The 19,742-nt window shown below is 38.5% G+C and overlaps 1 protein-coding gene across 48 annotated transcripts in view; it reads right to left on the bottom strand.

Annotated features, from left to right (window-relative positions):
* Positions 1 to 19,742, bottom strand: part of ARHGAP21 (Rho GTPase activating protein 21) — a 130,253-nt gene that overhangs the window by 45,597 nt on the left and 64,914 nt on the right. For all 48 annotated transcript variants that reach the window (XM_086334426.1, XM_086334431.1, XM_086334447.1 and 45 more), the window contains one exon: positions 333 to 425. In XM_086334426.1, coding sequence (XP_086190552.1) covers positions 333 to 425 — 93 coding nt within the window. The remainder of the gene's footprint in view (positions 1 to 332; positions 426 to 19,742) is intronic.

Here is a 19,742-nt window from a genome sequence, read left to right as displayed (position 1 = left end):
ACATGGGATTCTCCAGGCAAGAACACTGGAGTGGATTGCCATTTCCTTCTCCAATGCATGAAAATGAAAAGTGAAAGTGAAGTCGCTCAGTCGTGTCTGACTCTTCGCGACCCCATGGATTGCAGCCTACCAGGCTCCTCCATCCATGGAATTTTCCAGGCAAGAGTACTGGAGTGGGGTGTCATTGCCTTCTCTGATATAACTAACTAGGTCTCAGAAATAACTAATATGAAGAAGAAGGAAGAAATATATAGAAGGAGAAAGAAAAATATGGAAAATGAAATATGGAAGAAACAAAGCAAGAAATTTAGAGTCTGTTTAAATATCAGCACCTGTGCATAATCCAGCTTCAAAAGCAGGTCCGCCCTCTTTCACCTGTTTAACAAAGATGGTGTCCATGGGTTCCAAACGGTTTCTTTGTTTTCCTGTGGGAGATAAAAGAACCAAGGCATGGTTTTACTTCACAATATTTCCATAAAATAGCAAAACAGGAAACTATGTTTAATTGAGACAAGTAAGCCAAGATCTTTTAATGAAGTATTAACCACATATCCTGAATTTGAATGCTGAAGTCATTATTAAGAGTATTTCATGAACTCAAACATTTATTTTGCTTCTTTCATAACACAACCATCACAGTAGCAATGGTTTCCATTTATTGGGAACATTCTGAATGTAAATTACTACACTAAATACTACCATGCCTGAGAGCTAATTTCCATAGTGAGTAAATAGTACCATGGAACAAAAGAGGACACTGAGGCTCAGGGAGATTAAGTAAGTTCTCCAAGATCACAGAGCTAATTATACAGGTGGTACTCAAGTTTACTGCCTTTTTTTTTTTTTCCATTTGTTCAGTAATTTATTTTTATCAAGTCTACTGCTTTTTAATATTGCATGGTATTAAGCACTGAAGTCCTAATGCCAAGTAAAACAGTTCTTTCCCTTTAGGGATGCTGGAGGGAGACAGACATGTGAATGAAGATTGATACTACAGCATTAAAAAACAGAGACAAATACAACAGACAGTCATGGTGATGAGGAGCAGGTGATCAAATGGGAAAGTCAGGACTTCACCAACTGCTATCCACAGACCAGCTCAGGGACTTGCTAAAAATCAATGTTTGGAGTCCAATCAGAAATCTGCTTTGTCAACAATTTTCGCTGGTGATTCACCTACACACTAACATTTGAGAAAAACTGACAGTTTCAATACACAGAAGTGAAAAAAAAGGAGTCATAGATGAGAGAACATTTAAAGTAAGTGGTAACATTTAAAGTATGAAGGTAAGTACTGAGAGAGGACAAACAGGTAGGTACTCAGTGTGGTCCCCAGACCGGCAGTATTGACAAACCCAGGAAGTGTGTTCAGATCTACTGAATCAGAAACTGAAACAGAACACAGAGCCCTGACTCTTTAAAAAGAATGTAACTGAGAAAATAATACATATACATGTATGGGGTAAATTTAATCCATTTTGTTAGACTTTGTTAGACTGCAACGCTGAGCAGAATTTGATTGAGTGTCAAATATAAAGAATCCATAATTGTTGTCAAATTAAACCTTTTTATATGAATTTTTATCCATTGTACAGGATGCAGGGATCAAGACCAGCCCCAAGGAAAAGAAATATAAAAAGGCAAAATGGTTGTCTGAGGAGGCCTGACAAATAGCTGTGAAAAGAAGAGAAGAGTAAAGCAAAGGAGAAAAGGAAAGATACACCCATTTGAATGCAGAGTTCCAAAGACTATCAAAGAGAGATAAAAAAGCCTTCCTCAGAGATTAATGCAAAGAAAGAGAGGAAAACAATAGAATGGGAAACACTAGCGATCTCGTCAAGAAAATTAGAGATATCAAGGGAACATTTCATGCAAAGATGGGCACAATAAAGGTCAGAAATGGTACGGACCTAACAGAAGCAGAAGATATTAAGAAAAGGTGGCAAGAATACATAGAAGAACTGTACAAAAAAGATCTTCATGACCCAGATAATCATGATGGTGTGATTACCAACCTAGAGCTGGACATCCTGGAATGCAAAGTCAAGTGGGCCTTAGGAAGCATCATTATGATGCTAGTGGAGGTGATGGAATTCCAGTTGAGCTATTTCAAATCCTAAAAGATGATGGTGTGAAAGTGCTGTACTCAATATGCCAGCAAATCTGGAGTGGCCACAGGACTGGAAAAGGTCAGTTTTCATTTTAATCCCAAAGAAAGGCAATGCCAAAGAATGCTCAAACTACTGCACAATTGCACTCATTTCACACACTAATAAAGTAATGCTCAAAATTCTCCAAGCCAGACTTCAACAGTACATGAGTTGTGAACCTCCAGATGTTCAAGCTGGATTTAGAAAAGGCAGAGGAACCAGAGATCAAATTGCCAACATTCGTTGGATCATCGAAAACGTAAGAGAATTCCAGAAAAACATCTACTTCTGCTTTGTTGACTACGCCAAAGCCTTTGACTGTGTGGACCACAACAAACTCTGGAAAATTCTTAAAGAGATGGGAATACCAGACCACCTAACCTGCCTCTTGAGGAATCTGTATGCAGTTCAGAAAACAACAGTTAGAACTGGACATGGAACAACAGACTGGTTCCAAATAGGGAAAGGAGTACGCTATATATTGTCACCCTGCTTATTTAACTTATATGCAGGGTACATCATGACAAATGCTGGGCTGGATGAAGCAACAGCTGGAATCAAGATTGCCGGGAGAAATGTCAATAACCTCAGATATACAGATGACACACCCTTATGGCAGAAAGCGAAGAAGAACTAAAGAGCCTCATATTGAAAGTGAAAGAGCAGAGTAAAAGTTGATTTAAAACTCAAAATTAAGAAAACTAAGATCACGGTATCTAGTCCCATCATTTCATGGCAAATAGATGGAAAACAGTGGAAACAATTTATTTTTATAAATAAAATAATTTTTTTATATTTATTTTTGGGGGCTCCAAACTCACTGCAGATGGTGATTGCAGCCATGAAATTAAAAGACACTTGCTCCCTGGAAGAACAGTTATGACCAACCTAGATAGCATATTCGGAGAAGGCAATGGCAACCCACTCCAGTACTCTTGCCTGGAAAATCCCATGGACGGAGGAGCCTGGTGGGCTGAAGTCCATGGGGTCGCTAAGAGTCAGACACGACTGAGCGACTTCACTTTCACTTTTCACTTTCATGCATTGGAGAAGGAAATGGCAGCCCACTCCAGTATTCTTGCCTGGAGAATCCCAGGGACGGGGGAGCCTGGTGGGCTGGTGTCTATGGGTTCGCACACAGTTAGACACAACTGAAGCGACTTAGCAGCAGCAGATAGCATATTAAAAAGCAGAGACATTACTTTGCCAACCAAGGTCTATCTAGTCAAGGCTATGGTTTTTCCAGTAGTCATGCGTGGATATGAGAGTTGGACTATAAAGAAAGCTGAGCGCCGAAGAATTGATGCTTTTGAACTGTGGTGTTGGAGAAGACTCTTGAGAATCCCTTGGACTGCAAGGAGATCCAACCAGTCCATCCTAAAGGAGATCAGTCCTGAGTGTTCACTGGAAGGACTGATGCTGAAGCTGAAACTCCAATACTTTGGCCACCTGATGAGAAGAACTAACTCATTTGAAAAGACCGCGATGCTGGGAAAGATTGAAGGCAGGAGCAGAAGGGGAGGACAGAGGATGAGATGGCTGGATGGCATCACCAACTCGAAGGACATGAGTTTGAGTGAACTCCGGGAGTTGGTGACGGACAGGGAGGCCTGATGTGCTGCGATTCATGGGGTTGAAAAGAGTCGGACACGACTGAGCAACTGAACTGAACTGATAAGGAAGAATGTCCTCATTCTGAAGAGATGTTTGTTGAAATACTTAGGGATGAAGTATTAGTAATCATCAATTATCATATTTTATTATTATATTGTTACATTTCCATTATTATAATGAGGATATCTGCAACATAATTTTCAAATGATTTGAGGGAAAAAAATAAACCTAGATAGCCACATACTCAGACACACATTATTGTGGAATACAGACAGACAGGGCATTTGCTGTACTCTGAAAATTATAATACAAAGTCTGGAAAATTTTTCTGTCTGTGCCAAGCTTTTACTTCACAGAACTGGTCATCCACTACTTACAATTACATATTTATTTGTTTACATGTTGCTTGTTTATCTCTTCAACTAAAATGAAGAGCAGGGATTTTTGCCACGTTCACTGATGCTCATAGACCTAACAATGCCTGGCACAGAATGGACATTCGATAAATCATTGCTCAATAAGTGAACAAACTTCTTATTTAAATCTTACATCAAGCTTTCGCTTACAACTAGTTTGAAAGGGGAAAAAAAAATTCTTTTCAATTTAACTCACTTAAAATGCAAACACTTAATTCCAAACAAGTTGGTAATCAGGCTAGGTCCTTATGTAGCCAACTCAACATTCACAGCAGTGGGCGTTTAAAGAAAACCATTTACTTTTTTCTTGGCTAGAGATTTGAAGGTTTAATAAGTTTTGCTGTATCAAGTCATTGTTTCAAGGAAAGATTTATATAATAAAAGAAAGGACACATTTTTCTTTTTATTAATGACTTGCAGTCCACCATGTCCCAAAGGTGATTATATCATACCTACATTTAAGAAACACAAAAATATAAATGACTATTAATGACTGCTACAAAATAGTAAAAAGCTGACTATATAGCAATATAGTGACTTCTGAAAGTTCCTATAGGAACTTTTACACAGAATAGATGCGGTTCAAATAATTTGGTTTTAATTTCTATTAAGGAAACAGTAACTTGGCAATGACTACCACTATAAATTCAGAAAGACTTTGCCACAGATTGACCAATTCTTCAATATACTATGCCTGAAAATATATGAAGATGGAGTACACTAAAAGAAGGGCCAGTCTTATAGCAAACACTATTTTAACTGCTAAGAGTTGTACTCTGATCCTTCTTGTTCACTTTCCTTTCTAGACTCTCTACAGAATTCTGACTTGCTATTACTACTACAGATGTTATCCAGTTTCTTCTGGACAATAGAAAAATTTCCCAGAGGCATCCATTAATTACAGACAGGTTTAATAAGAAATATCCCTCTCTTCAATTTCTATATGCCTTGACTTTAAGTCTTATGTTAAAGACATAGTTCATTAATTTTAAGAGTGTCTTCTTTTTAATATATGCTCTCTGCAATTCCACTAGAACTGGAAATCACAAGCATCAAATTTAAAGTCTGTGTTATTCAATCTCTTATGCCTTTGGTTTTTTACAATCAGTTTCTAGATATGCAAAACTAAAAGTCTAACCCTGTGGCAATTCATCAGGAAAATTTACCCCTTACTTCCCTGTAGGATCATTTAGCGGAGTTAGTGGCTTCCTTGGCAATTCTCAGTAAAATGTCTCTTTCAATTCTGCATGTGTATTTTATAATTTCTTAGTTTTCTAAAGACTTTATTCAAGCCTCATTTCCTTATCAGAAGAAAAGGGAAATGTGTCTTTTTAGCACACACATGTAACTAAATCTTTCTGTCTTTGAGAAAAGGAAGAAGATGGTGGTAATCTTATGTGAATAAGAATGGCTAAAATGAGCATGTACTCCAGAAAAGTCCGATTTTATTCTATTTTGCCACTTAACATACAATTAGTAAAGACTTAGATAAGAAGATGTAAAAAGCATATATGTATTTACTTGAAGGTGAAAGCGACACTTTGAAATCAGAAAGAATGCAAATACTTTTACATTTCAGTAAATATAATTAGTTGGGGGGGGGGTGGACAACTAAACAATAATGAATAGGTAGTAGCTGCCATCCAAACACTGAATGAGCATCCAGGTGGGCATGGTTTTTACTCTCCACATCCAGTATAATGTAGCAGTCAACAGCTTGAGACCTATGACCGGATTACTGGGTTTAAAATCCCAGCTCTACCACGTACTTTCCAAGAAGAGTTACTGGATTTTGCAAAAATTATTGTCTATCAGAAATTCAAATATAATTCAGCATCCTATATTTTATCTGGCAATCCCATCCTCAAGGGGTTTTAAACAAATGATTTATTGGTGCTCCAGTTAACTCATGGGAAAAATGAGAATGATGATCATTTATTTATTTTCACCTGGCAAGGTTGTTGTAAGGATTAGAAGAGAGAATTCATTAACATATTTATATAATGAATATAAAGTAGGTTTATAAGGAATATACTTCATACAAGTAGGTTTTTAAGGAATGTTACTACTATGCTGAGTCTGATGATAAACCTTTAGGTTTGCGTAGAAAGCAGAGGTGAATGAAGCCAGGGACAGAGCACTGCCACGCATGATTAAATACTGGTCTAGAGAGGAACGATACAAACTTAACCGTCATATTAGAGGGAAGCTGAAGAGCAGAAACCAAAGAACAACGGAAAAAAGAAGAGAGACTGCACTAAAACATTTCCAATAATTGACACAAACTACAAATCTGTCTTAAAGAGTGTGTGGGTGCTCAGTCGTTCAGTCACGTGTGACTCTTTGGGACCCCAAGGACTGTAGCCCTCCAGGTTCCTCTGTCCATGGAATTCTCCAGGCAAGGATACTGGAGTGGGTTGCCATTTCCTTCTCCAGGGGATCTTCCCGACCCCAGGATCGAATCCATGACTTCAGCATCTCCGGCACTGACAGGAGGATTCTTTACCACTGAGGCATATAGGAAGCCCAGTGTACTAAAGAGATGGGTGTCTAAAAGCCAGAAGCTCTATGACCCTCTTCTCTGGAGAATGCTAAAACCTAAAACAACTGGATTTAAATTGTTTCAAAATTTGAAATATGAAGTCCACAGAGCAAGCAGACTAAAGCAAACCGATTATTTTCCAAAGCAACAGATTTTGAACTATACTAGTTAAAAACAAGGGCCTATAATGAAGACACACAGAGGGATAGATCAGGGAATCCTATAGTTCTCTGTGCCCTACAGGGACAAGAGAAATGTATTTCTCAGCAGTTAAAATAAAAAAAATTCTTTAAACAAAGAAATACCATCTTACATTTCAACCAAAAGCAAAGCAGCAGGAAACAATGGCAATTACTCAGATTGAGATTTTTTTAAAATTCTTCTCTCTGACAGTTCATAAACATGCTATCAAACAACTTTTTTAATGAAAACAAATCTGTTTTCATAATGACAGATTTAAGTTTTTTTTATCGATTTCTTTGCTATTAAAAAAAAGAGAGAGAGACAACAACAAAGAAATGCTCTATCTCTACACAAGAAAAGGCTGTTGAAATTAAACTGGGCTTAATATGAAAGTTAGATAAGCCTTAGAAGGCATGTGCTCTCCACAAAGGCAGAAAGCTAAAGAGGTCACATAATGGAATGCTAAGGCTCCAGGCATTAATTATTTAAAGAAAATCAATTAAATAGCTCATTGAAATTAAAATCTATTTTTCAGACCCCTAATAATTGAAACCACAATGTAGACTGAGACAGATATATCAAAGTTAAATTTGAATAATGAAAAACGATCTTTGCTTCTCTTTGCTGGGCTGCAGATTGCTACAGACGAAAAAAAAACAAACCCAGGGCGTGGGGAAGCACTTACCAAGCCGGAGTTTAGGAATATGGCTCTACTAAGGCAGAAGTGATAAATGCAAAATTCAAGCTAGTAATTACATCTGGGGGGAAGAGAACAGAAAAGAAACTGTATAGAAAGGCCTTAGTCATATTTATAATAATTTATGTCTTAGAGAAAGACAGAGAGGAATGAGGTGGTGTTGAAATATTAGGATGACATAGGTAGTAAGCATTTGGAAGTTACATTTCCCCTTTATTTTTCTGTTTGCCTGAAATATTTTATAGCTCCTTTTAAATTATTGAGAACAGACTTCTAAAAAAAGAAGAAAACAGGCTTCTAGTTTTCATTTTAGGGGTCTGGTTTGCTAATGGCATACAAAACACTTTTAGAGCCTAAGAGACTGTTTAGCATCAAAAATCCACATGTATCAATGATGAATATACATCCTATATGAAAATTAAGTAGAATCCAATTTAAGAAGGCTGTCATGGCAGATTACTGGGTCCTCTTCTCTTCTCTTCCCTGTAAAGGCAGAAGCACTGAGAGAGAAAAAAATCGCATTCCAGCTTTCTAAATCGAGGTGTTTCCAAACTTCCACTTCAGACAACTCTCATTTCCACAGTGATGGCTAGTACTTTAAATTATATCTCCCAGGCCTCCAATCTGTTGTCCAACAAATCTTATGAGCTTTAAAGTCCAAATTCCAATAGTCTCTAGACAATGTCAGTATAAAGTCACCTGTCAGGTCTCAATCACATTTCATCCATTATAAGCAAACACATACTTGCGATTCAACCTCATCTTCAAATAACATCAAATGGAACAAAGCAAAGCAAGAAAATCTGCTAAATATTAAAATACAGATCATGTTCTAACTTAATCATAACAAACTTTCTTTCCACCCACACCAGTCTAATTTTTTTGTTTACTTTTTAGTGTGGAAAATGTCCAGAATTTACAGAAGTAGAGAAAAACAGTAGAATAACCTCTGGCCATGAACATAATTTAAATAGTTATTCAAAAATCTGTCATCTTGTTTCATTTACACTCAAATTTTCTTCCTAAAGTATTTTAGTGCAAATCCTAGGTATCATGTCAATTCATCCATAAATACTTTAAATATGTCAGCATGATTACTAACATATCAGAACTTTACCTCCTGCTCCTTGGAAGCAAAGCTATGAGAAATCTAGACCACATATTAAAAAGCACAGACATCACTTTGTCAACAAAGATCCATATAGTTAAAACTATGGTTTTTTCAGTAGTCATATACAGATGTGAGAGTTGGACTGTGAAGAAAACTGAGCACCGAAGAATTGATGCTTTCAAACTCTGGTGCTGGAGAAGACTCTTGAGAGTCCCTTGGACAACAAGGAGATCAAACCAGTCAATCCTAAAGGAAAAACCCTGAATATTCATTGAAAGGACTGATGCTGAAGCTGAAGCTACAATTCATTGGCCACCTGATGCGAAGAGCCCACTCACTGGAAAAGATTCTGATGCTGGGAAAGATTGAGGGCAGGAGGAGAAGGGGGTGACAGAGGATGAGATGGTTGGATGGCATCACTGACTCAATGGACATGAGTTTGAGCAAGGCCCGGGAGACAGTGAAGGACAGGGAAGCCAGGTGTTCTGCAGTTCACGGGGGTCACGAAGAGTCGGACATGATTTAGTGACTGAACAGCAATGAAGGAAAGATAAAATCTGTTCACAGTTCTCCATGCTATATAGTTATCTTGCACAACGTGTATCATATAAATTGACAACAACCCCGAGACTTCCTTACCTCAATCTCCCTGAAAGCCTACCTAACATTAATGAAAAGTATTTCATGACATAGGAATGTTAGCACCAAAAGCTATGAAACAAGTTTAGAAAGGTCTCACATGTAAAATCACACACACACACACACACAAAACCTAAAATTAAGTTCTGGAACAAGTTTTCTACTCCAAGTGGAACACTCTACCTATGTATTCAAATTCAGTGAGGTCCTATATACAAGAGAATATACACCGCATGAAAATCTCTGGCACACAGAACAGTGTCTGGCATCCAGTGGACGTTCTGTAAATATTACTGCTGATTCAAATTAAAGTCCTGGTAAATGCCAATAGCAAGACTGCCCAAAATCAACTCAGAGACTTGTTTCAGGAACAAAGCTATTACTGTTGCTGCCACTGATCTGTACGATTTCTCTGAAATAAGAAAGAAAATGCTGTCACTTATTAGTAATTTGAGTACACCACCACTGGGTGTCAGTTGCGAGCCATAATTTTCCGGCATTATAAATCTCCCAGTCAAGAAATACTCTGGAGGGTGTTATTCATTCAACAAATATTTACTGAGCTCGGACAACAGACAACTTGCCAGGAGCTGATTTACTCTGCGACGAAAAAAACAGTCCTGGGATCTGTCTTCTGGAGTATTTGAAGTTTCTGCAATATCGTTTTTTTCTCTCTCTGAAGCTTCAGGAATTTCACAAAGTATGTATCGCATGTGGATTCACAGTCCTGTTATTCCAGTTGTACTGGATTTTAAGTTCTCTGCAAACCCAGAAAAATGTGCCGCAGTGCACTGACCACAGGCAACCATCTTTCCATCTCTGACCATACCACTGCCCGACATGTAACTGATAAAACCTGCCCATCTTTCTTGAAACCCTTAGTCCTCTCTAGTCTTCAAGACTATCCACTCTCCCAAAGAGTATTTTAATCTCCCATGATCTGTACTTTAATCTCCAAAGTGATTATGAGAAATCACTTTCTCGTAAATTTACCCACAGATCAGTATTACAACCAAACTCACCAGCAACCTCAACTTCCTCTCCCCCTTGACCTTCCAAAGCATTCCACTTGCCAATGTCCAGCTATGGACAATTCCAACCAGACCCTCCCTCTGCTCTTGTTCTTGGTGCGATGTCAACTGAGTAAAACTGTGTAACCCACTGATTTAGTTTCCCAGTTGAGCTAAGCGTTTGACACTACTGACTAGAGTCTCTTGCTTGTATTGAATATTTTAATTCCCTTTCCCTTGAGGTTGCCATATCAAGCTTCTCATAACCTTCGAGGACTTGCTCTGCCATCTTGATTCCTCACACTGTTTAGATAACTGTATCTCTTACTCCACTCTATCTCAACTACTGTAGCCTCATTTTTTTCTTTTAAAAAGTCTTTTCCTACCCATACCTCCGTTACCCTGGTGGCTCAGCGGTAAAGAACCCGAATGCCAATGCAGGAGATGAGGGTTCAATCCCTGGGTCGGGAGGATCCACTGGAGAAGGAAATGGCAACCCACTCCAATATTCTTGCCTGGAAAATCCCAAGGACAGAGGAGCCTGGCAAGCTACAGTCCATGGAGCTGCAAAGAGTCGGACACAACTAAGTGACTGAACAACAAAAACACGCTTATTTCCCTTTGTTCTGTCTCAGGTGAGGATTTAGTTACCAGTATTCTTCAGGACTTTGCTCCCCAAATGGTCTCTTCTCAACTGTAAAACCAATCTCTTTCTTCTCTCCAGATCTCATAACACACAAAAGCTTTCCAAATGTAAAAAAAAAAAAAAACACACACAGAACTTCTCCCCACTCTGCCACATAGCTGCCATCTCTCATTCTTCATCCCTTCATGTTCTTACTTCTTAAAGAATAGTCTACACTCACACCTACCTTCCTTTCTTTACTTCTAATCCAGTTTCTCAGACACTGACAAGAATCTTTAGGGGACAGCACGCCCACCCCCACCTTCCACCCATTCCCTGATCTAATTCACATCACAGCCCACTGACATGTCTGATTCCCTCTGCCCACTGCCCTGAAACTGTTCTCGGTAACTTTACCAAGCTGCTACTTGTCAGTCAGGTCAGATCAAACGGTATGTTTTTAGTCTACATCCTAAAGAATCTTCTAGGATGAATGACAAGTTATCCACCCTCCCCTAAAATGATCATCTCTTAATTAGCAAGCCAGCAACTCCTCCTGGTTGTCCTTATACCTTCCAAATTTATTATCAGATTTCCTTTCTGATTCTTCTTTCTCTGACCAGCTCTAAGATGCTGCCTTCCCTAGGGGTCTACCTTTATGCTGGATGTCATCATGCTCTCTGATTGTATTTATGACTACTGCTTAACTGTAGCATACATAATGATGACTTCCAAATTTATCTGCAACTCTCACCTCTCCTTATGAGCTCCACTTCCAAAACTTCAACTAGGTACTGAACATTCTACAGGCATTAGAAATGTTGTTGTTGTTGTTGTTGTTGACGTAGAGTCACTAAGTGGTGTCCGACTCTTTGCAACCCCATGGACCTCAGCATATCAGGCTTCTCTTTCCTTCACTGTCTCCCAGAGTTTGCTCAAACTCATATCCATTGAGTCAGTAATGCCATTCAACCTTCTCATCGTCTGTTGCCCCCTTCTCCTCCTGTCCTCAGTCTTTCCCAGCATTAGGGTCTTTTCAGTAAGTTGGCTCTTTGCATCAGGTGACCAAAGTATTGGAGCTTCAGCTTCAGCATCAGTCCTTCCAATGAATATTCAGGGTTGATTTCCTTTAGGATTGACTGGTTTAATCTCCTTGCAGTCCAAGGGACTCTCCAGAGTCTCCTCCAGTACCACAATTCAAAAGCATCAATTCTTCAGCACTCAGCCTTCTTTATGGTCCAACTCTCACATTTGTATATGACTACTGGAAAAACCATAGCTTTGACTGTATGTAATTTTGTCAGCAAAGTGGTGTCTCTGCTTTTTAATACACTATCTAGCTTTGTCAAAGCTTTCCTTCCAAGGTGCAAGCATCTTTTAATTTCATGGCTGCAGTCACCATCTGCAGTGATTTTGGAGCTCAAGAAAAGAAAATCCATCACTGTTTCCACTTTTCCCCCAAATATCTCCCATGAAGTGATAGGACTGGATGCCATGATCTTCATTTTTGAATGTTGAGTTGCAAACAAACCATCTTTTTCACTCTCCTCGTTCACCCTCATCAAGAAGCTCTAACTTACCCCAAACTAAACTCTTTTCCCCGGGGAAGGAGGACAGTGTGTTTCCCTTCTGTATCCCTCAATCAATGGTACCTCCATCCATCCACTCACTCATATCAGAAAAACCAAGCAAAGATCACAATTCATCTTTAACTGGTGACATACATTCTACCCCCAAGTCCTACCACCAAAGTTGCGCATATACAATCTCTAAATACCTCTGAAATTTGTTCTCAAATGCTGGTTTTCCTTTGACCTGATAAAATCCTATTCAGCACAAAGCACACCCTATCTAAGAAACCCTTCCCTGGTGGTTAGATGACTCTCCGTGCTCAGACCCTGCCACAGTTGTGCAGACTTCTTTTTTCCTACCCTTGTGTAATTGTTTTACACCTTCATCTTCTATCATCCTATATAAAGAGTTATCAAATGTATATAGTCCAGGAACTGTTCTGGGTTTAAAGAAAAAAGTAATAGACAAAATAAAATTGGGAGGACTTTCCTGGTGATCCAGTGGTTAACACTCTGTGTTTCCAAGGCAAGGGGTGTGGGTTTGATTCCTGGCCAGGGAACTAAGATCCCACATGCAGGGCAAGGTGACCAAAATAAATAAATAAATAAAAGCTCACTGAACTGAAATACCTAAAAAAGATTAAAAATAAAATAAAGTTGGGAATTCCCTGGCAGTCCAGTGGTTAGGGCTCCGAGGTCCCAATTCCTGGTCAGGGAACTAACATGCTACATGCTGTGTAGCCATAAATACATACAAACCAATTATTTTTAACATTTAAAAAATAATCATCTTTCCACTCGACAATCCAACTGAGGCAGAAAAACGTCTGAGAAAAAAGTAGTAGGAAGGATGGTGAAAGGTGTGAAGGAGAGAAATGAGCAGGGCGAGAAGGCAAGGAAAGGCAGAGGCGGGGCGGGAATGCTATTTTTAGGAAACAGGCAGGGAAGTCCTCTCTAGCAGGTGACATCTGAATCACTAGCTAAAGGAAGTGAGATTAGAGGCCATATTGCTCCCTTCCCAGCAATTAGTTTAGTGACTGGCTCATGGCAATGACTCAACAAATATCAGCTAAGAGAATGAATAAACAACAGGAAGGATATTTCTAGACTTAATGCATTTAGCATTCATACACAAAATATTTCTATTGCAGTTCCACACCGGAGATGAAGTTATCTGGTAAAACTTTGAAAGCAATTTAAGCATCATTACTAGAATTCGCTTTGGGGGACTTCCCTGGGGGTCTGGTAGTTAAGACTTCATGTTCCCAATGCAGGGGGCACAGATTCTATCTCTGGTTGGGAAACTGAGATCCTGCATCCTACATGGCATGGCCAAAAAAAAAAAAAAAGAATTCACTTTTTATTATTAACTGGATCTATGAATCATATTTTGAGTACAGACTAACTGGAAAAAAAAATGGGCTTATTTGGCTGTGTCTGTGATCAAGGTCTTAAGTTACAGAGCACCTAAGAAAAGACAGCTCAGAATCACCTAGTTACAGGTAATCTCTGGAACAATATTTTCTTTAGAGAAGTGATTTCCAGGACAGTTTGGAACATTAATACTCCAAACATGTGCTTCCCTGGACTTTCACCTTTATAGCTCTGTTGTTCAGTATCTCCAATTAGTTCTCTGAACTCCTAGATTTCATATTTCCTAAAGGATTTAGAACCATTAAAGAGATTTTAAAATTGCATTTATCATCTTGACTGCCAAACTACCTTCATACAATGTCTTACAAAGCCTTAAAATCTACTCCAAAAATTGGATTTCTGACAATGCCTACTTGTAATGTCATCAAATTCCCTTCATTTTAGATTACTGTAAAAATGGTTTCCCGGGACCTTCTAAAATGAAGTTAATTTTTTTTTTAACCCTCTCATCGAACTTGACCAGTATACCAGTTTATTTTACAAATTCCTACTAAGGTCCTGGATTAGTGTATTTTTGCTATTAGTGTTCCAGCTTATACACTTATCAACTATATGAAATAAGATTCCTAGTTTTAAAAAGTGTCACTGAGACTTTGTGTTAAAGGGGGACTGATGGGAGAAAGAAAAATAGAAAGGAAAGGCTTTCGACAGCATAATCTTCTGAAGCAGAGAAAGCCCTGCCTGTCCCCAGGGACCTGCCCGTAAAGCCTCACTTCATGTGCCCTCCATCTCACTTTTCTAAAGAACACCTGTTTTTAGGAAACTACCACACAAGGGGGCAAGAAATGAAATCCTGAAGGCTATGAAACCTTCATTCAATAGGAATTTCTGTTAACAAGAACCAATCCAATATTCCTTGTATTAAATGTTGTTGTTCAGTCGCTAAGTTGTGTCTGACTCTGCCACCTCATGGTCTGCAGCACGCCAGGCTCTCCTGTCCTCCACTGTCTCCCAAAGTTTGCCCAAACTCAAATCCATTGAGTCGGTGATAATATCCAACCATGTCATCCTCTGTCCTTCTCCTCCTGCCCTCCAACTTTCCCTGCATCAGGGTATTTTCCAATGAGTCTGCTCTTTACATCAGGTGGCCAAAGTGTTGGAGCTTCGGCTTTAGTATCAGTCCTGCCAGTAATAGTCCAGGTTGATTTCCTTTAGGATTGACTAGTTTGATTTCCTTATGGTCTTTACAATTAAATATCAAACAGCAACAAAAGGGACTTTCCTGGTGGTCCAGTGGTTAAGAATTCGCTTTGCCATGCAGAGGATGTGGGTTCAATCCCTGGTCGGGAAACTAAGATCCCACATGGCATGGCCAACTAAGCCTGTGCCCAACCTACAGGGCCCACCTGCCACAACTAGAGAGTCCTGATGCAATGAAAGATCTGGCATGGTGCAGTGAAGATCCTACATGCTGCAACTAAGACCTGAGGCTGCCCAACAAATAAATATTTTTAAAAAAACAGCAATAAAATACAGAACCAATGGAAAAAGTGAAATGAACCCTCAAAAAAAAAAAAGAAAGGAACAGTTTTGGGAAAAGAGACAACAGTTCAACGGCTGAGGTCAGATACTAATGTGCTAACTTCTGCAGTTTGGGGGAAAGTCATTTGGGAATAGAGCATGTGAAAGCAGCGGCGCCCCCTTCATTCAATCCATTTACTCAACAAGTACGTGTGGTCCTACTATGCGCCATACACTTAGCAGGCACTGAAAAGTCAACGATGAATTCAAACTTCAATGAAAATTCAAAAACTCAATGGCAGTTTCTCCCCTTCATGATCTCTGTTCTCAAAGTAACACATAAAAACATTTTCTTAATGAACATAATGACTAGTCTGAGTATGTAGGAAAATTTTACTTTGAACCTTCTGATGACCAATTATTGATAAGACAGAATCTCCCTTCTTATTTTTCTATTTTCCTGTATCAGGTCTGTGTTAGTCTTTATCTCTCAGGAACAGGTATATGAGGAAGCAGAAAGTCTCTACTTGTTTACCACAATCAGTTAGATTAACTGTGTCCAAAATACAAGTGGGGATTTTCCAAAAGAGAATCAGGGAAAGAGGCTACCTGCATCATCACTAGCTGTGAAACAGCATCTACTCCGCCTTGTCCAAAATATCCTTTCAAACACTTGAAAACTATTGAACGTATGGAAAGCTATCAAATTCGCCCTTTAACCAAAAGTTACAAGCTCTTTCAATCTTTTTTTAAAAAATGCATATTGTGTTGTTGTTGTTGTTCAGTTGCTAAGTTGTGTCCGACTCTGTGACCCCATGGACTGCAGCACACCAGGCTTCCCAGTCCTTTACTATCTCCCGGAGTTTGCTCAAATTCATATCCACTGAGTCAGTGATACTATCTAACCATCTCATCCTCTGCTGCCCCATTCTCCTTTTGCCTTCCATCTTCCCCAGCCTCGGGGTCTTTTCCAAAGAGTCGGATAGTTGCATCAGGTGACCAAAGTATTGGTCGCTTCAGCTTCAGCAACAGTCCTTCCAATAAGTATTCAGGATTATTTCCTTTAGGATTGACTGGTTTGATCTTTTTGCTGTCCAAGGGACTCTCCAGAGTCTTCTCCAGCAGCACAATTCAAAAGCATCGGTCTTCAGGGCTCAGCCTTCCCCATGGTTCAACTATCACATCCATACGTGACTACTGGAAAAACCATAGCTTTGACTATACGGACCTTTGTCGGCAAAGTGATGTCTCTGCTTTTTAATATGTTGTCTAGGTTTGTCACATCATAGTTTCGAATTATATATATAAATCTCTTTAAATTTATAGATAATATATTTTATATTTATGTATTTTAAAACCATTTATATACTTATATTTATTATGCATTTACTATACATAAATATTATAAATAATAATATAGTGATATACATAAATAAGTAAATAATATAAATATAACATAAAAATAGAAATAAAATACCATCATGTTCACAGGAAGGTCACATTTGCCACTCTCCTACCCCTGCAAAGCAGGATGCTCCTAAGGGCCAGTGTTGGCCTGGGGACTCCTCTCTGGCCCAATACAGGCCTTCTAAGAGCTATGCCAAAATTGCCTTCAGACCAAATCCTTCCTTTTCTCTCTTCTTCCCCAGGTGACAGACCTGTATCCCAATTTTAAGTCTTCCCCATCCTTGCTGCCCCTTTCTATGGGCATTTCCCCCCAATTAACCTGTGCCATGTCTAATAATGTTTTGCCACTGTTTCTGTCTTGGTGTTTGCTTCTCAGGAAACCCAAATGATACACCAAATATCAAAAAGACCAAGTCCACCTTTATGTGAAAGCTATCCTTGAACAGAGATGCAGAAATTCTAAATAAAGTAGAAAACCAAATCTGGTAATATACAAAAAGTATCATACATTAGCAACAATCTTGGTTCAGTTCTATAATGCAAAGTCAATTTAACATTTAAAAAAAAATCAATATAATTCACTATGCTTAGTTGCTCAGTCATGTCCAACTCTTCGTGACCCTACGGACTGTAGCCTGCCAGGCTTCTCTGTCCATGGGATTTTCCAGGCATGAATACTGGAGTGGGTGGCCATTCCCTTCTCCAGGGGATCTTCCTGACCCAGGGATCGAACAGGTCTCCTGTTTTGCAGGTGGATTCTTTACCGTCTGAGCCACCAAGGAAGCCCGTAATTCACTATTTTAAGAGGTTAAAGGAGAAAAAAAGTCCAATGATTATCCAAAAAGACGCAGAAAAATTCAAAATTCATTCATGGAAGAGATACACCACATTCATAGATTGAAAGATTCAATATTTCAAATATTCAACTAGTGTAAATTATATAAAACCAATCAAAATTCCAGAAGAATTTGTATTAGGTTGACTAAAAAGTTCATTCAGGTTTTTCCATAATATCTTGTGTGCATGTGTGTTACTGCAAATGGACAAAAATAGCCAACCCAAACTTGAAAACAAAACTAGAAGACTTATTCTATCTAACAGCAACCCTTATTATATAGCTGTAGTAATTAAGATCAGTCTTGCTCCAAAGAAAGTGACCAATGGAATGGGACAGAGTTTGGCAAACTCTTCTGTAAAGGGCCAGATGCTAAATATTCTGGCCTTTGCAGGATTCATACAGTCTCTGTCTCATATTCTTTTTTTAAACAACCTTTTAAAAATATACAACTATTCTTAGTTTGGAAGCCGTACAGAAATGAGCCATATGTCAATCCCTGGAATAGACTAAGGTCCAGAAACCAACCAAAACATATAGAGACGGTGTGTGATCAGGTGGTACTACTGAGCAGTAGAAAAAGTACAGATTTTTCACTGAATATTGCCAGGCCGATTCATATCCATAATGGGAAATATCTTCATGACTTTGTAGTAGAAAAAAAATTTCTACAATAACATTCAAAGTATTAACTTCATAAAAGAAAAGATTGATAATCTGGGATCTTCCTGACCTAGGAATTGAACTTGGGTCTCCTGTATTGCAGGCAGATTCTTTACCATCTGAGCCATAAGGGAAGCCCTAATCATAAAAGAAAAGATTGATAATTTGGACTAAATTACAATTAAGAACTTCCCTTTATCAGAACTACTAGTAAGAACTTCCCTTTATCAGAATTACTAATAAGAAGTTGAAAGGCAAGTCAGAGCAGAATATCTGCTAAATACAAAACTAAGAAAGTCTTCATCAAAAATATTTGAAGATTCCTACAAATTAATTATTTAAAAGGACTGATAGCTAATAACCAAATAAACGGTAATCAACTTCATCAATGTCAAGAAACTTTAAATTAACCCAAATTCCACACCACCACACACTCACTAAAATGAATAAAATTAAAGACAAATGTCAAGTGTTAGTAAAGATATGGAGCAACTAGAATTCTCATACCCTGCTGATGGATGTGTGAACTGGTATAATCACTTTGGAAATGACTATAGTGTTAGCCATACCTACCAAATGTGTGCATACCTATGTGCATACCTATGATTCAGTAATGCCATTCATTCCTAGATATACATACCCACCAGATATGAGTACATATATGCATAAAGTACCCGTAAAAAGATGGCTCACAGTTGTACTGCTTAAACAGCTGAACGCTGGAATCAAATCTAAATGTCCACCAACAGTAGACTGAATAACTGAATCGAATACGTTTTTTGTTTTAAATCAACTTTCTTATGACTTAACATAAAATGTGCCCATTTAACAGTTCGTAAGCTTTTTGTACATTTGTAAATGTACACACCCATGCAACCACCACAATCAAGATCTAGAACCTTTCCATCAAGCCAAAACTTCCCTTGTGCCCCTTCCCAGTCAATTCAGGCACCCGCAGATTTGTTGAGATCTGTCTTTCCTAGAGCTTCACATAAATGGATTAGACAGTGTGTACTGTCCTGTGCTTGCCTTCTTCATTAATCAAAATAAAGCTTCATAGGAAAAGCATGAGAAACCAAAGAAGATAAATGAGATTTCACCAAAAGTTAAAATTGTGTGCATCCAAGGACATTATCAAGAAAATAAAAAGACAACCTACAGAATGAGAGAAGATATATGTAAATCATATATTGCCAATGGAAATGCAAAAATGGTGCAGGTGGTATGAAAAACAGTTCAGTAGATCCTCAAAATGTTAAACAAATGATTACCACATGACCCAGCAATTCCAGTCCTACATATATACCTCAAAGAATTTAAAAAGAGGAATGTAAACAAATACTTGTATATGCATGTCCGAAGCACTAATCACAACCATCTAAAG

This window comes from Bos grunniens, chromosome 13 (genome assembly GCF_055505025.1).
Source record: "Bos grunniens cultivar Pamir isolate PY7600 chromosome 13, Bosgru_T2T1.0, whole genome shotgun sequence".
Taxonomy (NCBI): Eukaryota; Metazoa; Chordata; class Mammalia; order Artiodactyla; family Bovidae; genus Bos; species Bos grunniens.
The sequence above is the reverse complement of the archived record's forward strand: the minus strand, read 5'-3'. Positions and strand labels throughout refer to the sequence as shown.